The sequence below is a fragment of the Chamaea fasciata genome, unplaced genomic scaffold, assembly GCF_029207755.1.
Source record: "Chamaea fasciata isolate MVZ Bird 193981 ecotype frontalis unplaced genomic scaffold, bChaFas1.0.hap1 SCAF_16, whole genome shotgun sequence".
In the NCBI taxonomy this organism is placed as follows: Eukaryota; Metazoa; Chordata; class Aves; order Passeriformes; family Sylviidae; genus Chamaea; species Chamaea fasciata.
In genome coordinates, this window is record NW_027094101.1 from 14483294 (window position 1) to 14502192 (window position 18899).

General features: G+C 53.0%; 1 protein-coding gene across 2 annotated transcripts; it reads right to left on the bottom strand.

Moving 5' to 3' along the window:
* Positions 1 to 737: 737 nt before the first annotated feature.
* Positions 738 to 18069, bottom strand: ANKS3 (ankyrin repeat and sterile alpha motif domain containing 3). Of its 2 annotated transcripts, XM_066198191.1 has the most exons (18): positions 18003 to 18069; positions 13181 to 13281; positions 12565 to 12740; positions 12014 to 12212; positions 11694 to 11815; positions 10982 to 11063; positions 10165 to 10300; positions 9694 to 9852; positions 8511 to 8636; positions 7951 to 8066; positions 7486 to 7653; positions 6926 to 7050; positions 6526 to 6667; positions 5820 to 5992; positions 4562 to 4677; positions 3560 to 3643; positions 3020 to 3115; positions 738 to 2796 (listed from the first exon to the last, which is right to left on the bottom strand). In XM_066198191.1, exons 3-17 carry the CDS (start codon positions 12732 to 12734, stop codon positions 3033 to 3035), a joined length of 2001 nt encoding a protein of 666 aa, XP_066054288.1. In that variant the 5' UTR covers positions 12735 to 12740; positions 13181 to 13281; positions 18003 to 18069; the 3' UTR covers positions 738 to 2796; positions 3020 to 3032. The 2 variants fall into 2 exon arrangements, with proteins under 2 accessions (XP_066054288.1, XP_066054287.1); XM_066198190.1 differs by lacking the exons at positions 738 to 2796; positions 3020 to 3115; positions 3560 to 3643; positions 18003 to 18069 and adding an exon at positions 4788 to 4916 and having other exon boundaries at positions 4596 to 4677; positions 13181 to 13264.
* Positions 18070 to 18899: the final 830 nt, after the last annotated feature.

Below are 18899 nucleotides of genomic sequence, written 5' to 3' on the forward strand. Positions count from 1 at the left end.
GAGCAGGGCTGCTCCCATCCCGGTGCTGCACTTTCCTGGAGGAGCCCAGAGCAGCTGGGGACACCCCCAGGCCCTCACTCTGACCCTCACGAGCAGCACAGGAACGCTGCCAGAGCTTGTTCCCACCACACTCCTTCCTCTGCAATGCATAAGTTCCCTCGGGGCTGGGACACTCCAGGAGATGCCCATGGACACAGGAGGTCCTCCAGGTCGTGGAGGCTGGGGGAGCCTCTCCCAGAGCCTCACGGAGGAGCTGCCTCAGGCACACAAAGCAAAGAGGCTGCACCAGGCTGGAGTCGCACAGGAACGGTCCTGGATCGATGGAACCCCCACAAGACCATTTTACACATTAACTCTCTTCTCAGATGTAAATAAATATTTTTCAGCAAGCAGAGCCTGCTGCTTCTGTCTGCTCCAGGGAGGGAAAGGCCTGGTGGGTACAGAGCTGAATCTCAGAAAGGACTGGGGTGGAAAGGACCTTAAAGCTCATCCCATTCCAGCCCCTGCCATGGACAGGGACATCTACTGCCCCAAGCCTCAGTGTCCAACCTGGCCTTGGACACTGCCAGAGGCAGCCACAGCTTCTCTGGGCACCCTGTGCCAGGGTCTCCCCACCCTCCCAGGGAACAATTCCTTCCCAATATCCCATCTAACCCTGCCCTCTGCCAGTGGGAAGCCAGGCCCTGTGTCCTGTCCCCCCCCCCTCACTTGTCCCCAGTCCATGTCCAACTCTCCTGGCGCCCCTTTACCCCTGGAAGGGGCTCTGAGGTTTCTCTGGATCTTCCTCAGGTGAACAGAGGAGCCAGCTCTCTGAGCCTGGCTTCAGCCCTTTGCTTGGAGTACCGCTGTGGCTTCTCCAGCAGCTCCCACTGGATTCCCACATCACCTACCCCTGGGATGTCAGGGATGAGGCATTCCCAAACCCCTGAGCCTGCAACGGCCTGGCAAACTAGGCTGGAAAACCCTGTGTGCGTTCCTGATTGTCCTGCAAGAAATCAGGGAAGTTATTCATGCTGCCCCAGCTCCCCGCAGAGAAAGCCACACACCACACCCAGGCTTCTCAGCTTTTATTCATTTATCCAAATCAGCAAATGCTATTGTTCCTCGGACAGCTCACCTTAGGGTAGCACCAGACTCCTGCTGCCTGCACAGCCCCCCTGGCCGCAAGGAATGCTGCTTCACACCCTGCAGGTAAGGAATTGCCTCCTCAGGGATACCCTGTGGTAGAAGATCCCCTCCCTGCTCGGCCTTTGTGTGCTCTCACACCTGGGCTCCTGCAGCACCGCTTTGGGGCCTTTTTCCTTCACACACACACACACACACACACACACTGCCACCTCTCCTCCCTTTTTTTAAACATTCTAATTCATCAAGGCCATCACTCACAGACTTCAGATTTTGATTGTTGTATTTTTTCCCCCTTACAGGATTCAGGAATAAATGGGAACACAGTCACTGCAAACTACTTTAAGACCAAGGTCCCTGGCACCGGATCCCTCACCCAATCCCAGGGACAGGGCAGCCTCTTCCTGCACTGCATGTCCTTGGCAATGCCCACCCAAGAATGCCCTGGCAGAATTATTTCCCAACACTAAAGCCTGCAAATCAAAGGCAGGCAGTGGTGAGGAGCAAAGCTTGGCACCACAGCTCCATCTGGGCTGTGGCTCCTTTGCCCACCTCCCACGGGGCACAGAGCTATCCCTGCTCCTGCTCTGCTGCCTTGGCATTCCCCTGCTTGCCACAGGCATGGGAAGCTCTACAGTCCCAGCTCTTCCTTCTCTCTCCTGTCTTTCCAGGGGAACATACGCCTTGCTGGGATCTTGGCCCTGGCAAACCAGACCAATGACCTCTGCCATAAAGCTCTGACCACAGGCCAAGTTCTTGGGGATGGAGTAATGATGATGTCCTTGTTCTGGCCAGGACAGGGTTCATTTTTGCAGAACCAGGACATCACCTGTACACTTTTCTTATTACTGTTGTTGCTGTTACTGTTCCCCATCTCATTGCTGTTTCCAGTAAAATGCTTTTATTTCTACCAGTGATCTTCACCTTTTGTGCCTCCAGTTCTCCTCTCCATCCCAGCCCAGGGGAGGGGAGGAGGAGGAGTGGGTGATTTGGGAGTGTTTCAGTGAATGCCATTCCTAAACCACCAATGTGATCACACCCAGCCCCTGAGGACAGCAGGAACCCAAAGTGAACCAGAGTGGGCTGCTTGGAGGAACAGGCTTTGAAGCCCAGAGCTGGGGTGGCAGTAGAGCAGACAATCCAACTAGGAACAGGGCTGCACTTTGAGCTCACTGCAGCTCAAAGAGCTAAACATCACAAACTCCACTCCTGCACCCCTCCACAACAAACTGCCTTCTTTATGGCCTCAGATCCATTCTCTGGGCCAACCCCCACGGCACAGGAGGAGCCAGGGGCACATTTCAGAGGCCCTGGGGAACGTGGGATGCAGAAAAGGATAATGAATTGATTGCTGTGTGCAACAGTCACCTTTCTACCACCACTCCGACCTGAACAAGAGCTGCAGGAAGCTTAAGGCAGATAAAACTTCCAGGCTTGGAGCTTCTCCTCCAAACCTAAACCTTTCAAACAAAGATCCTGAGAGCCTTGAGTCAGGCCCCGAGAGCTGCTGGTCGTTGTCCTCTGCTGTCCCTCGTCCTCCCAGCTGTGTTTTCGGGTGGCCACAGCCTCCTCCGTGCCCTGCCAGCTGCGGTGGCCCTCGGCATGGCCCCGTGCTCCCTCTCCCAGGCACACTCAGCTTCCGGGTGGAACAGTCACCCGACGTCAGAATTCCTGCAGCCACCAGGAGAGAGGGGACAGTCACCCTCTGCTGGGACAGAGGGGCAAGGGGCACACGGGTTTTCCAAAGGGAGAACCACCCAGAGGGCACACAAGGACAAGCCAGAGCCCAGCCCTGGTGTGTGAGCTCCGAGCGAGCTCTGGGCACGTGGCAGTGCAGGATGGTGTCCCCTCAGTGTCACAGCCTGGGACTGGCAGGGCAGTTGTTCCCACTCACCCTCCTGGCTTGGTTATGGCTTTGGCCGGCTCTGCCTGCTCTGCCCCAGGGCTTGGAGCCTTTGGAGGTTTTGAGTCACAGTCTGCAGAGCTTTTCCTGAGGACAAACCAAAGGGAAAAAGCAGCATTAGGAAGGGGCCAGGAGGCAGGAAAGAACAAGCTGCACTCAGTCACTGCTGTGCTGCCTTCCTGCTCTGGAAACAGGAGTGTCTCTACCGTCTGCAAGTTGCTGGGACAATTTCCTGTCACCAGGAGAACAGCACACAGGATCAGGGAACCACTTCCCCAGCAGCTCTCACCACTGAGCAGGAGATGCAGGGACCACCCCCCACCTCTCAGCCTGGACCTGCCACCAGGGGATAATGCAGAGCCCAAGACTTGCAGCAAGAATAGCACCAACTCCAGAGCCTGGAGACTTCCCTGAATGAGCAGGGATTATGGGGTCTCTCCCGACAACCACTCCAAACCACCAAACCCCACCCAGCCACGCCTCCCCCAGCACAACAGTCCCTCCACATGCCCAGAGTCCTTCCCACCTTACCCATCTCTCCCACACACTCCTCCAGCACAGCTGACAGCTCAGGCAAGCTCATGGACTTCAGGGAAGGTGGCCATCCTTCCAGCACTGCAGGGACAGGGACACAGTTAATCCATCTGCAGCTCTCTGGGACAGAGCAGACAAGAGGCTGGTGCTGCTGGGAAGCATCCCCAGCCAAAAACGTTCCAGTTAGGGGTTCTGAATCACATAGGAAGAGAGCTGGAGCTGCCTGTGCCAAACTGAGGAGTTTTCTGGCAATTCCACCACTTAGGAATTTATGCTTTAGACTGGTTGGGTTGTTTTTATTAATAGAATCTCAAAGGGATTAAGTGCAGTGGACAGAAATCAACAGGATCTCTACTTGTCTCACTTCTAAGACACAGGCAGCAAGGTCACTAGGGACATGTCACAGGCAGCAAGACCAGAGAATCTCAGAATCATGGAATGGTTTGGGATGGAAGAGACCTTAAAGCCCATCCCATTCCACCCCTGCCATGGATAAGGACACCCTTCACTAGACCTGACTGCTCCAAGTTCCATTCCACCTGGCCTTGAGCACTTCCAGGGATCATTTACCAACTCCTAGGGATGAGGAGCTGCTGGGTCAGGCCTGCCCAGCCACAGAGGTTTGTCCCATGGATCCAACAGCAAAATCCCCCAAACCTGGTTAGGGAACCAACCACATCTCCTGGTTCAGACCCTGCTCCAGCGCACAGGGTGGTAACAAACCCGAGGTGCAGCCACAGGTCCCTGAAGCAGGGCTGTCACTGGGGTCTGTGCTACAGCTCTGCATTTTTAGCCACAAACACCTGCCAGACCCCAAACCTTGCAGAGAAACTCTGCAAGTTCCACTCCAAACGCCCTGAGAGCTTTAAACACTTCTCCTGAGCAAGACTTAAACTCACTCTAAGAGTTTGGCTGCTCATGCACTCCCAACTGTGTGACTCTCAGCAAGGACAGACAAGCAGGGGGTCTGCCCTGGGCTCTCCTGGAGCTGCTCCTCACCTGGGCGCTCCCCGGGCCGCCGGCTCTCCCCGGTGCCACACTGCTCCGGCGTGTCCGGCGCTGCATCGCCCGCCCGCTCCGGGGCCAGCCGGGACGACAGCTCCGCCTGGCAGCTCCTGCCAAACCACACCAAAGCCATCAGCAGGACACAGGGACGCGCTGGGAGTGACACTGCACACTCCTACAGCCTGCAGTACCTGCACGGGGGAAGGCCCTGGGGTACAACCTGCTCCTTGCTGCTTCCCGGGAAGAGGAAGTGGTGCCTCAGCCCGAGCTCGGGGCGCTGGCACTGCTCAGCTCCCAGCCACTGCTCCCCAGCGCAGCCACAGCCAGCTCTGCCCCGTTCACAGAGGAGCTGTGGGGGGACAAGACAAGGAGGGGCCGGGGTGAGCAGTGGGAAGCCCGAGTCAGGGGCTGTGCCTGCTCTGTGTGAGAATCAGGCCCAATCCAAGGTTTCTACTGGGCAAAGGAAATGACCTCAGGACAGGCACGAGGGGCACCCAGGTTCTCAGGCTGTCATCACCATCCCACCAATTCAAGCAGTGTATGTTCAGAGCATGGCAGGGCCCTTCTACAGCAGCCTCGGCTCCTCAGTCAGGGAGAAAAGTCAGGCTCTGCCCTCTGCAGTGGGATACTGCTCTGCTGAGCTTCTGGGTCCAACTTAGCTCACCCTGGCTTGGCAGCAAGCAGACCCCACTCTCCCGGGCTAGGATCCAGAAGCAGCAGGATTTATGCCATTTTCAGGGATGTCCCTGTTATATCACTGGACAGAACAAGGCCCATGACAGGAGTCCAAATGAGGCACAGATAAAAGCACCACAAAGGGAGTAAAAGGAGTGTCAGGAGGTGGGACAGGTCAGATTATTCTGCCAGCTGTCAGAGTTGTAGGAAAAGTATTCTTCACTTGCAAGACACTGCACACCCTTTGATAGGATACAGGTTAAAAACTCCTTTTTGTATTCACTTCATCCCCAAGTTATACCCTGGGCACTGGGCAAGCACAGTCTCAGCCTTTTGGTTCCTTCTAGTTGAAACAGGAGCACTCAGCACTCCCAAAAGGCCACTTCCAGCTCATGTATCTGACCAAAGCTTCACACGTGCTCCCGTGGCTGTGGCTTTCCACTAGGGAAACTCAGGCAGGATCCAAATATGTTCAGGTGCCAGGTGAGCTCTGCTGCCTTACCCTAAGCATCACCTGTAAGGCTGCCAGTATGACCCCAACTCCCATTTCCCAGCAGTCTCAGTGGGAATGACTTACTTGATCTGATCCAGCAGGACTCCAGCATCCTTGGTGATGGCCTGAGCCTCTCTGAGCTGGCACTGGATGGCATTCCAGGTCTCATCCCGCTCCATCAAACAGCTCTCAGCCACTGCACGCAGCTTCTGCTCCTGGCACACCTGGCCCTTCATCACCTGCACCTCTTCACACCTCTGCAGCAGAGCACACTGGGGATCAGGCTGGGAGCACTGAACATCTGCTGCTCTCAAGTCCCTGCTATTGTAATGCCTTAGGCAGCCAGAATGCTCCTTTCCAGTGGGAAAGGAAGCTGGATGAAGCTTGTACACCGAGTACGGGTTCTCTCCACACTAAGCCCAGCCCCACAGTTACAATTCCCCCTTCCCCTCTGTTTACAAAGTTACTTGTGAGTCCAAATTTCCCAAACCAACACAAGTCTGTTCACTGAAGGCTGCACAACTTCACCATAAAAACGGTGGGACAGAGCAGAGATTGGATTCCCACCCCTGGTTCCTATACTTCTCAGATGGATGGGAAACTGACACAATGGAACACGAAGGAGCACAAAGGATGAGGGGTGGGTAAGCTTGTGGCGCACTTGACACCAAGCACGTCCACTACAAGTCGCGGCTTGAGGCGAAGGAGAAACATCAGAGGCACAACAAAAACACAGCACTGATCACTTCCTGCAGGGTGCAGGGCCCTGAGGAGCTGGCAGCAGGCTCACCTTGTGCAGCTGGATGGCCAATTCCTGCATCTCCGCCTCCAGCCGATCGGCGTAGGCCAACTCCAGCGCGTCGCTGGGCGGGCGGGCGCTGCTGTGCCAGCGCGCGATGGCCGAGGTCATCTTCCTCTTGGGGCCAAACAGCCTGGGGGGATGGAACCAACAGGGGTCAGGCCCTGCACCACCTGTCCCTGAGCCCAACAGGATGCCATGAGGGCCTCTGCAGCACCCTGGTCTCTCCAGGGTACTTCCAGCAGCAGGAGTGTGTTACAGCCGGGGACGTGGGGAGGTGGTGTTGTGTGGGAGGCAGGCAGAGGAGAGCAGCACTCCCCAGCTAAACCCGCCTGACCAGGTTGGATGTGGTTTGTAGGGGAAAGCTGGGAAGGACAGGACAGACACTCACGTGATGCCTATTTCCTTCAGGTCACTCTCTGTGAGGGTGAGGAAGATCCGGAGGTCCACATCTTGCTCCTCAAACACCTGCAGGTACTTCAGGCACCCAATCTCATTAAGGAACGTTGCCAAGTCCTGCAGCCCAGACAAAACAAACTTATTTACACCTTCACAACAAAACCATCACCACTCCTCCTGATCATAAATATCTGCTTCCTCCGGCTGTTATAACACCTTTCTGGGTTCCAGCAGCAACCACAACTTCCTGTGGTTCCCTGTTCTTCTCCACACTCACACACCAGGACTGGCCTCTTGTAACAAGCGCAGAGCAGAATGACACAGAACCAGCTACCCCAGCCCACCCCACTGTCAGGTTTGATAGCCCACCCATAGGTATGAAGGGTCTTGGAAACCCCTCCAAGCAACAACAACATCAGCAAACAGCTCCTATACAAGAAATTGCTGCTCCACAATCGTTCTAAGTTTGGAGTCCAAGGTGTTTCGGTGACCTTGGAAAAGCCTCCCACACCTGGTACAGTGACAGAGCCTGCAGGACAAGTCTGTGGTTACCTGGGGCCCTGTGTAGGCTGGGGGCTCAGGGAGGACCAGGTGCTGGCTGCAGCCCCCAGCCTTGCCCAGGCAGTGGCTCCACTGGCTGTCACTGTTGCTGTAGCGGGTCTTGCCCTTAAGGTTCTTGGCTTGTTTCCGACTCGGGGGGCTGTTGGTGTGATCAGAGTCCTGGAAAAGGAAAACACCACCCACAGAATGGAAAGGATGACTGTGCAGAGATGTCAGCATCAGGGGGGGCTAACAACTGCAGACTCCTCCAAGACCTAAAGGCCCTTTTGTACTGCAGCCCCAGAGCTTCCTTGACCCACGTTAGCTGTGAGTAACCTCCAACCTCTTCCCCTTGGTTTTCCTGGCCCTGGAACAGCCTGTCCCTCACCCAGCCTGGTCCTACAGGCTGCCATGGGAGTTGAGTCACCCAGGGGTGAAAGCACTGCCCAAACTGAAGGAAGAAAAAGGAAAATCCACCTCATTGCTTTCCAAGGAGCCTTCACTGCTGACTCCTGGGATTCTAATTAGGCATTCGCTGCTGCTGCTGCTGCTCCTGATGGTTCCCAAGCTGTTGCTGGACAAAGCACTATCCTCTGGAAAGGAACAGGAAAAAAAATATTGAGGCACAACTTCATTAAATTCTGGTTCTGTTACACAATTACCAGCAAAACCTCCTGGAGGTGTAAAGGAAGAGGAGACACAGAACAAGGCTTCATGTGCAGCACTCAGGATACAAGATGACCCTGCGGCAGAGATTTCACATCTGATCCCCAGCACTCATCTTTCCCCAAGTCTGTTTGCCATCAGAGACGCTTCTGGAAACAGCCATGCTCTGTCTTCTTCCCACCCTCCTTCAGATTGTTTGTATGAAGTGATGAAATTACCACACTGAGCTTTATCTTCTGTAGCTAAACCATCCCAGCCTTCTCTCAGGAGAGACATTCCAATCTCAGCATCTTAGTGGGAAAGGAGCCAAGGCCTGGACTGACACCCAGGTGTGCACTGGAAGCTGGACCATTTCTGAGGCAGTGACTTACCCCTGCTGCTGCTGCTCTCCATGTCCAGCTCGTTGATGGGGGAGGTGACGTCCCTGTTGCGGATGACACCTGACTCACAGCTGCCATCGTTGCTGAAGGTGACACAGCCCTGAGGGGGCACCTGCTCTGTGTGCAACAGCAAGGGAGAACAGAGATTAGGATGCAAGTTAATCAGGGAGGCTCCTGCAGAAAATGCAACCACTTCTGGACCCGAAAATAACCAAAATGAGAGACTGTGCTCGCGACTGACAAGTTTTGTTCTAAAAAGCACAGAGAGCACCTGAGAAATGCAGGTTCCTGCAGTTCCCTCACATGACCCCACAGCACGTGTACTACATTTACATGCTTACACTGAAAGGAAATCAGAGAAAACACCTCATAGCAGAGATGTACCTTAAACAGCAGCTTCCAGCACTCCCTCTCCTCTTTATACCCAAATTATGAAAGGGGAGAAACAGCTGCTTAAGAGAGCAGCCCTGCACACCCTGCGGAACCAACCCCCCTGCAGCTGTGCTAAAACACCAGGAGCATCCCACTGACATTTAAGAAGCTGACAGTATCATTCCAATACAGCCCGGGGGATAACACAGACTCCTGTTTAGGAGAATGATCTGAGCTTTGAACATGCTTTCAAGCCTATAATCTTGGTTATTCCAGGCAACCACTCTGAGAAATACCTATGACACACAGTAAAACAGATCTCCTAGCACTGCATCTAGGATGTCTGAATTGGGATCACCTTTTCTCTTGGTCTACTGCAAAGGTTTTGCAGTTTCATTTTTAGTAGCATTTCAAGCATCAGGGAAGGCAAAACTCACAAGTTCACTCTCAAGATCAATGATTTCTTGGCCATTGTGAGCAGCCCCTGTCACCAGCTTCAGAAGGGCTCTCCAACTTTTGAGCCTGCCTCAAAAAGGGAAACTGGACTGTTCTCAAGAGTCAGGGGAATAGCAACTGAGGTGAGAGCAGAACAGTATCCCACTCATCAATATCCAGCCTTGACAAAAGAGTTCAGGGGCTTTTCTTTCTAACCCAGACACTGGATAGTGAACACCTTAAAGGCTATCTTTGTTCTGTACAAACCACACATGAATCCCAAACAAATTAAAAATGGATAGCAGGAACAGCTGCAGTGCATTTGAGGTCTCAGAGGATTGTCCCTCAGGTTCCCAACTCTCCTTACCATAGCAAGACTGCTTCCTTCCCCCAATCCCAACTGCTGTGATCTTGGCCAAGGCCTGGGGGCCCTCGTGGATGCTGGGACCCTTGGGCCTACGAGCAGGTCTCTGTCTCTGGGGAGCAGAACATGATTCATCTGAAGAACTCAGCTCCTCATAGTTGCCTGTAGTTCAAACACAGGTTGTTAGCAGCACAGGAAGTCATTTGCCTGCTTTACTTGCTACTGGTCCTATAAATGCAGTGGAAAGAAAAAGGGAAGTGTTAAACAGTGAGGGTAAAACAGCTAACCTAGGTCAGAAAGGGGCTAGCAGACAAGAGTTGTTGGATTCATGCCTCTTCCATCCTCAGAAATGCTGGAATTTTCAAGATAGACCAAGTAGCACTACCCCATCTACACAGTATAACGTACTTTCAAACTATCAAACACCTCACTTCAAGTTCCATCTTAAAATGAACAAGGTCAAACATCTGTTACCTCGACCTCTGCAGAGGACCTTGGGCACTGGGGCTGCATGCAAATCTATCAGCCCCACAATCTTGGTGTGGCCATACTTCATGGCCAGGGCCCTTGCTGTGGCTCCAGTGTTATCTCTGACATCTGCCTTCACCCCCTGCAGAAAAAAAAAAAACCCTGTTTAAGTGCACATAGCAGAGGGTAGTGTTAAAAATATATATGTATATTCAAAACAACCCAAAACAACCCAAAATTGTCTTAGCTCCTCAACCAGCAATACAGGCTCACCTTTGACAGACAGTTCAAGCTGCACTAATACCCTGAATGCCTTTCTAGTTATTTCCAGGCTCTCCAATTCCTGAATGCCAAATAGCCCAGGGCTCTTGTGCCTTGCCACTGGGAACTGGTTTGTTTGATCTGAAGTGTTTAGTATTGCTGCCTCCTTCTGGCAGTAGGCTGGACCAGTCAAACGGGATTTAAACCAAACTCTGTAAAAAGCCCTGCGTGCTCATGAGCTTTTGGATGAAGATGTCCACTAGCCTGAGCATGCAAGCCTGTAAACACAATAGAAAAACTACAGCTTCGGTTGTTTTCTAATTCAGTCAAACCTGGACAGTCAGACCTCACTCCTATTCCTGCAAGGCCAGTGTCAAAATCATGGTACCAGCCTCCAGATCCTGTGAAAACACTCCTGAAAGTCTGGGACGTCAGAGGTGACTGTCAACAAGGAGCAAACAGAACACTGGCAAAAAAAAGCGTGGTGTCAAATTTGTGGTGGCTCCTCTGAGGGCTGGAACCAGAAACTTTCAGCTACACAGAGAACTGTCAGGACACTTACATGATTGAGAAGGTACTGAACAATTATCTCATGGCCAGAAGCAGCTGCTTCCATCAGAGGGGTGTATCCATACACTGGCTCCCTGGGGAGAGAACACACACATGGACTGGTATAACCACAGCTGAACTGTGCTGCAGTTTTGCCGTTCCCTAACAGAGCATATTTTCACCCCTCAACCTTTGCTGATCACAGACTCTACGATGTACTGGCACTCCTGTTGTACAATTCCCTGCAGAGATCCAGTGTTCCTAAACTAGGGCTGCACAGAAACAGATTACTCTTCCAGCTGCAGATCTGCCTTTAAGAGCCCAAATCAGTTTTGCAGGAGCTAATGAAGCAAGAACCTCTTGTTGCCCTCAGGCAATTCCACGTGCATAAATGTGTGGTGGTCCCCAAGGCATGGAAATGCAGGGCACACTTCAAGAACCAGCCTGAACTCTGAGTATATAAAATAATCAATAGAAAGACTTATGAAGTGCACTTGAGTTCAGAAGGTGTCAGTGTTTAGCAGATAATTAAACAAGCAGTAAATCTAATTTCCCTTGATCTGAGTTTAATAAACAGTGACAGCATGGGCAGATTTCAATTCAGTTTGCAGGTCACCTGTCCCTGTATTAGCTATGCCACACATCCCAAGGTACAGGGGGAAGACAAAAGCAGCTGCTTTCATACTGAATGACAAATGACAATGAAATGACAAATTCCTCCTTACTTGCAGTTGGCATTTGCCCCATTCTCCAATAAGAACTTGACCATCTGCTGGTGCCCGGCACTGGTGCAGTGGAACAAGGCAGTCCAGCCATGGATGTCCTTCATCTCCAGCTCTGCCCCTTGCTGCAAGAGAACAGGCAATAATCCTTACTGCACCTGCTCTGCTCAGGCTTTCAGCCACTGCCCCTTCATGCTGGGACATCAGGAGTTTAAATTAAATCTCACCACAAAGCAGAACTCACAACAGAACATAAAGTGGCAGCTTGCATGAGCATTTAAACCGTGTGCTGTGGCTTTACCAGTTTTTTATGGGATACACACCTGTAGAAGGAAGTAAGCAACACTCTCATTGCCACAGCTGGAGGCCAGCATGAGGGGAGTCTGGCCCTCCGGGGTGGGGATGTTCACGTTCACTCCCGCTTCCAGCAGCAGGTGCACGATGTTGTCGTGGCCAATGTAGGAGGCATACATGAGTGGGGTCCAGCCCCCACAGTTCCTCTGGTTCAAATCCAGGTCTCCACTAAGGAACGGAGGAAAGAAGTCACATGAATGACTGTGCTGGAGCTGTGGACCACAGCTGGCTTCTGCAGACTCCTGTTATCATCTAGCACTGAAGCCTGCATGGGAATTTCTACCAGCTGCAGCACAACCTCCCCCAGATCACAGAATGGTTTGGGGTAGAAGGGACCTTAAAGACCACCTCATTCCACACCCTGTCATGAGGGGGACACACACACCTCCCACTAAAACACTAAGGAGGTGATTTTATTAGCAGGTTTGCCCCTGGAAACTTTGTGCCAAGAACCCTTTGGGAGTCCCAGTGACGTGTCCCTGTCGCCCCGACCAGCCCTGCCCTCCCCAGCCCCTCTCACCGCTGGATGCAGTCCTGCACCACCTGGTACTGCCCCACGGAGGAGGCCGTGTGCAGGTCCAGAGGCACGTCCAGCTCCTCCCGGCACAGCACGTGCCCCACCCCGTGCCACATGGACAGGCTGCGGCTCAGCAGCTCCGACTCGCTGGCCTCGTCGCTCAGCTCCGACATCCCGCCCTGAGGAGCCAAAGCAGAGCACAGAGCTCAGCTGCTGATCCCTGCCTTCCACACAGTTACAGCTCCCAGGTGTGCTGAAAGCAGGGCACCACATCCGTCACACATTTTGTTTTAATTTTCACACCAATGGCTAATTAAACTGTACCACACATCCTGCCGCAACGCAAATTAAAACAGCATTAAACAATGTGTGCCAGTAGATTACTGGCCAATAAACCTTTAAAACCCCCTGTAACCTGTGGCCTTGTGACCATTGGCCACGAAATCCTGGTGTATGTGGTGAAGACGTTCTCACCCTTCATGAGACTGTAGAAGAGGAGCAAAAAATCATGTTTTAAGATGTCTCCCAGTGGTCCCATCTCTCTAAAAATCCTGATAGTGCCCCAGGCTCGGAAGGTGAGGCCAGTTCACATGTGTGGTGTGGGGTTTCAAGTTCTTACCTCAACTTTGACTGACTCCTCAGCCCGAAGCAATAACTGTTGCTGAGAAGATTTTGCTGGAAGTTTTCTCTTGCTGCAGGGAACTCTGTGATTCCAATACCCTGGAAAAATAAAAGACAATAATGCTAAACCCCACATCTTTCAATTCTCATTTCAAGATTGCAGAAGGAGTGGCTTTATTTCCACCCTGCCTAATCCAAACATGCCTAAGACAGCTTTGAATAACCTCAGCTACAGAAGACTAAACATCTATTTAAGAGCTGAAGGTGAGCTTAGTGTTATGCAAAAGATGTACTTCTTGCTCTGCATGTTTTATAATGCAAGGAGAGAATTAAGAATTCACGTGTCAGGCATCCCTGGTCTTGTCCATCTCTCTTGTATTACAGGATGGTCCTGATTAAATTAAGACACAGTCATTAATAATGACAACTGTCCACTGCTCCCCAAAAGACTCTGTCATCTGAAAAGGGTGCACCCTCCACTGTCATCAGGTTGTAAGCAGATTGTTTCTACCATTTATTGTTCCAGCCCTCCAGAGGCAGCCCAGCACCACCTCAGTGAATCCTGGAAAATGCTGAAACAGTGGGAGCAGCAGCACACATGCCCATTCATCATCCAAGCACACCCCCCCCCCTGCAGACATAACTTAATTACACAGCTCCTCCAGCTCCAGGACTGCCTGAAAGGTTTAGATCAGCCCCAGCCTTAGGGAGCAATTGCAGACCAATCATGTGAACCTCTCACAGGAGAGTGTTCTTGTCTGGCACTCCATGAAGAGCTGCTCAGCACAGCTGCATCCAACAGCTGAGGGCTTCAGCTGCAGCTCCAGGACACACAATCCCAGAGTGGTTGGGGTTGGAAGGGACCACTGGGTGTCATCTCACCCAACTTCCCTGCTCAAGCAGGGTCCTCTGAGCACATTACACAGGCCTGTGTCCAGGTGGGCTTTGAATATCTCCAGGGAAGGAGAGCCACAGCCTCTCCGGGCAGCTTGTTCCAGGCAATCCCATGGGAATTGCCTCCCCCTCCCTGTAGTCTCATTGCCCACCATACAGCACTCCTGGGCTTTGCCTGGTCCCTCTACACAACCCAAGCCATAAGACATAAAGTCTTTCTTCTTCCTGGCAACTTCTCACCAGTTTAATTCCTTTGATCCATTCTGGGGTCAGGCAAATGCCAAATGTGGCACTGGTGAGGAATAAAGGAGAGCAGGAACAGGCTTTTCAGCAGCAGCTGCTACTCAGATTCCCTCATATGTAACATTTCAAAACCACACTCCTGTTTTCTGAGCAACTGGGAGTCTTTGTCTTGAAAGCATCAGCCCATTTGCTTGTAAGAAAATACCTTTAATTCCTACCTCTTCACTCCCCACCTGCATTCTTTCTCTCCAACCTTCCTTTTCTTCCCCTCCTTCATCCTCAGCTTGTTTAGACTACAAAAGCACCATTTATTCTACTTCATCACCTGGTAAGAAATTATGTCCCTTTAAAAATATCTGTAAAAATACCTACTTTACCTGACAGCAGCAACTGGTACTGCACTGGGAAACCCAGAGGTCTCAACACAAACCTGCAGAGCACAAGGGAAAGGCCTGGACACCTCACAATCAAAACATGAGAAGAGCTGAGTGGATCATAAGGGGGAGAGTAGGAAATTCTCACTAAAACAAAGTAAAGCTGTCCCAGGAAGGCTAAGAGGCAAAGAAAGGAGGTAAAATCCAGGGCAGTTTGTAAAAGCACATTTAGGTGCAAGTGAAGCTCGTTGTTTCCTACCCTCCTTGTTAATTGGATACATTAATTATAAACCACCCGGGTGTTTGGTCTTTGTCAGAATCAGCCACTCTCTCAGGTACAGGTCCCAGTGCAGCTTTGGTGAGGTGATCCACAGTCAGCAGGGCAATAAGGACAGGACAGAACATCCAGGACATTCAGCCTCACTCCTACATCTCCCCTGTGCTCTGCCTACATATTTGCTTTTTGATTTTTTTTTTTTTTTTAAAGCTCTGAGATTTCCCCTCAGACTGAACTTTAGCAGGTTGTCAGCTCTGCAAGCAACTGAGGACAGCTGCTCACAACTTCCAGGCCCACAAGAGTGATCAGAGCTCTCAGGACTGAAATGGAAAGAAGTGAATGAAACAAAACCGGGGTTGTCTGGTGCAAAGAGGAGGAGCCTGGAGGGGACATGTGCCAAGAGAATCCAATACATGATAATCCATCATACCGTGGAATACCAGGATGGTTTGGGTTGGAAAGGACCCCAAAGCCCATCCTGTCCTACCACCTGCCATGGGCAGGGACACCTTCCAGTGTCCCAGGTTGCTCCAAGCCCTGTCCAAGCTGGCCTTGGACACTTCCAGGGATTCAGGGGCTGCCACAACAGAGCCCAAGAAGCTCACATGGAACATCTTAGGTAAAGCCCACTAAAATCCCTGTGGAAGTAAATACAAGAGTACTGAGGGACATGGGGTTACTACGAATAACTTTGACAAAGAACTCCTGAACATTCCCAGGTTGTTCCCCTGCTTTGGGCCAGAGTGACCAAGTTCCCATTTGTTGGAGCCCTCCCTCAGCTCTGCTGTCCTACTTTCAGCTGGGATAGAGTTCATTGTCTTCCCAGCAGCTGGCACAGGCTGTTTTGGATTTGGGATGGGAAGAACGCTGATAACACACTGATGCTTTGGTTGCTGCCATCCAGTGCTTACCCTAAATCAAGGACTTTCCAGTTTCCCATGCTCTGCCAGCAAGGAGGTGCCCAAGAAGCCAGGAGGGGAGCTGACCCAAACTGGCCAGAGGGATATTCTATTCCACAGAACACCACTCCCAGTAAATGAACTGGGGAGCTTGGCTGGGAGAGGCCAATCAGAGCTTGGATACGGGATGGGAATCAGCAGGTGCTGAGCAACCATGTTACTTCTGAGTTTCTTTTGGGGTTATTTTCTCCTTATAATTAATATTATCATTGTATTTTACTTTGCCTCAATAATTGAATTGTTTTTACCTCAAGCCAAGAGTTTTTTTTAACTTTCTTTTCTGATTTTCCTCCCCATCCCACTGGGATAGAGCAGGGAAAAGCAGCAGCCTGGTACTCGGTAACCAGCTGGGGTCAAGCCACGACACCTGTGAGGCTGCTGTTATTATTACTATTCAATTTAATCCATCAGCACTCAGCTATTTATCAGGGTCAGAGCTCTACAGTGCTGGGGCACAGACCAGGCAGCAAACCCCACACTGCCCTGGATTTGGAGTCTGCTGTTTGAGCAGACCAGAAGGCAGAGAAAAAATAAACTTTGTATGAAAACTGAAGCAAAAAGCACCTTAGAATCACGCTACAATAAATGGGAGGTGATTTGAGAAGCAACCAGCCCCCAACACAGAACAAATCCAACACTGTCCGTTAATCACCCTCAGCAGGCACTGCTCAGCTCCAGGCTCTGCTCAGTTCACTCTCTCACATCCCCTCTCACAAGCACAGGTGACATCCACACGTGTCCTTCCGTCCCAAAACAGGGACACCCAAGGCAGCACAAGCGTGGAGATTGCTGAAGGTTCCAAATGAGCAAGCAAATTGACAAGAGAGAGTCATGGAATGTCCTGAGTGGGGAGGGACCCACAGAGATCATCCAGTCCAGCCCCTGGTCCTGCACAGACACCCCAACAAACCCACCCTGTGCCTGAGCATTGTCCAAACACTCCTGGAGCTCTGGCAGCCTCGGGGCTGTGCCCATTCCCTGGGGAGCCTGGGCAGTGCCCAGCACCCTCTGGGGAAGAACCTTTCCCTGATCTGCAGCCTGACCCTGCCCTGGCCCAGCTCCAGCCCTTCCCTGTCCCAGAGGTCGGAGCTGCAGCCCCTGCTGAGCTCTGCCTCAGTCTCCTTCTCCAGCTGAACAATCCAAGTGCCCTCAGCTGCTCCTCAGACCCTTCCCCATGCCCATGGCCCTCCTCTGGACACTCTCCAACAGCTTTAGATCCTTCTGATATCATGGTTGCCCCCAGGACTCGAGATGAGGCCCCAGCAGGGCAGAGCAGGAACACGCTCCCCTTCTGCTCCTGATTTAGTTCTACTTCCACTAAATCCAGCAATAACTTATTGGACGAAGTAACAAAAGCCTCGTTACATCCCAGTGTAGGTGCAATTGTTACCAGCTCAGCCACAACAACAGGAACCAGAGCATCTCATTTTTGAGCGTATCGTCCACTGACCGACTCAGCTGGCACCAATCACAGCTGCAGGAACCACGTCATGTTCCTAAGGTGGGCAAGAGAAAATATTCCTGTACCCGCAACACTCGAGCTCAATCCTACCCACGTCTGTCAAAAACACACCAAGCTCTTAATCTTTTAAAGTTTGGACTCAGTGTGCCTACAGGTCCTTTCCAAGCACAGTCTACCATGAGCCTGCCGCTCTCAGGCACGTTAAAGCACATCAACCAACCTCAGAAAAAGGAGGCAAGAGGCACAGAAGCACCTGAGCAGCCACATTCGGGAGCACATTTCCCCTGCCGGGGGCTGTGCCCGCCGAGGCAGCCGGACACGGCACCCGCAGGGCTCGGCCCGGGCACACGACAGCGCACCTGGGGCGGCCCCACACGGCTCACGGCGAACCGGCTCCGGGGGCCTCACCCCGCACCCGCCGCCCTCACGGCCCTGCCGGCAACGCGGCCTCGGCACCGCAGACTCCAGCGAGCGGGTACGAGCCGCCGCGGCCACGGGCCCACCGAGAACGAGGAGTGCTCGGGGCCGGCCCCAGAGGCGAGTGCCGCCACTCCTGCTGCTCCCCGCTGTTCCGGGCCCAATGTGCTGTCCCAACCCCGCCGCTCCCTCACCTGCGTCCCGGTAAGCGCCGCCACCGGAACTAGTCCTGTCCGGGCAAGGCACGCCGGGAGCGCCCCGCCCCCCGGGCGGCGGACTACATCACCCAAGAGCCCCCGCGGCGCCCGGCCAATGGGAGGAGCCCGCATGAGGGGCGGGGCGAAGGGCAGCCAATGGGGTTGGGGCTGGCGGCGGGCTGTTGTGGCGAGCAGCCCCCGAGGACGCGGCCCCGCGGCGCTGTCTGCAGCCCCGCGCTCGTCCCGGTGCCGCCGGTTCGCTGTGCTCTCGGCCCGGCCCGGCCCGGCCCGGCGCGGAGCGGGGCGGTGGGCGCCGTGAGTGAGGGCAGGGGAGCGGGCCGGGGCCGGGGGCGCGGGAGCCGCGTTGCCATGGGGACGGTGCGCGTGCGCCGCGCGGCCGCCATTGCGGGGCTGTGAGGGGGGTTCTCCCTCAGGCCGGCCCCGTCCCGGGCTCCGGCCAAGCTCTGTCTCCCACCGCTGCCGGTGTCTTCACCGCTTCTCCTTCCCAGCAAACGTCCGTCCTGGTGACACGGAGAAGCTCAGGGTTTCAAGTCTCAGTCAGAGTCATGGAGTCATTAAGGCTGGAAAAGACCTCCAAGATCATCCAGTCCAACTTTCGACCTACCACCTCTATGCCCAAGCTCTACAGAAAGTGCCTGTTGTGCTACTGCTAACAAGGGTTTATTTTGGACACAGAGCACTGTTTGCTCGCACAGAGGATGCTGCATTAGCTGACTGACAAGTCAGATCCAGTGCCCATCCATAACCTTGGAATATTTATCTGGAAATTTGGCTCAGGGAGCCATACTAGGCAGTTTGTGTTATCCTCATGGGGCTCCTCTGACCCTTGGCAAGCTCTGCTCTGTCAGAGCACAATGCTCCAGCCTTGAGGAG

Bases quoted from the DNA above. Each gene is read 5' to 3' on its own strand.
- ANKS3 (XM_066198191.1), bottom strand. From the start codon at position 12,734: ATGTCGGAGCTGAGCGACGAGGCCAGCGAGTCGGAGCTGCTGAGCCGC. The intron at 8,637-9,693 runs GTAAGGAGAGTT...TGTTGCACACAG, and splicing joins AAGGAAGCAGTCTTGCTATG to AGCAGGTGCCCCCTCAGGGC. The intron at 8,067-8,510 runs GTAAGTCACTGC...GTTCCTTTCCAG, and splicing joins GGAGAGCAGCAGCAGCAGGG to AGGATAGTGCTTTGTCCAGC.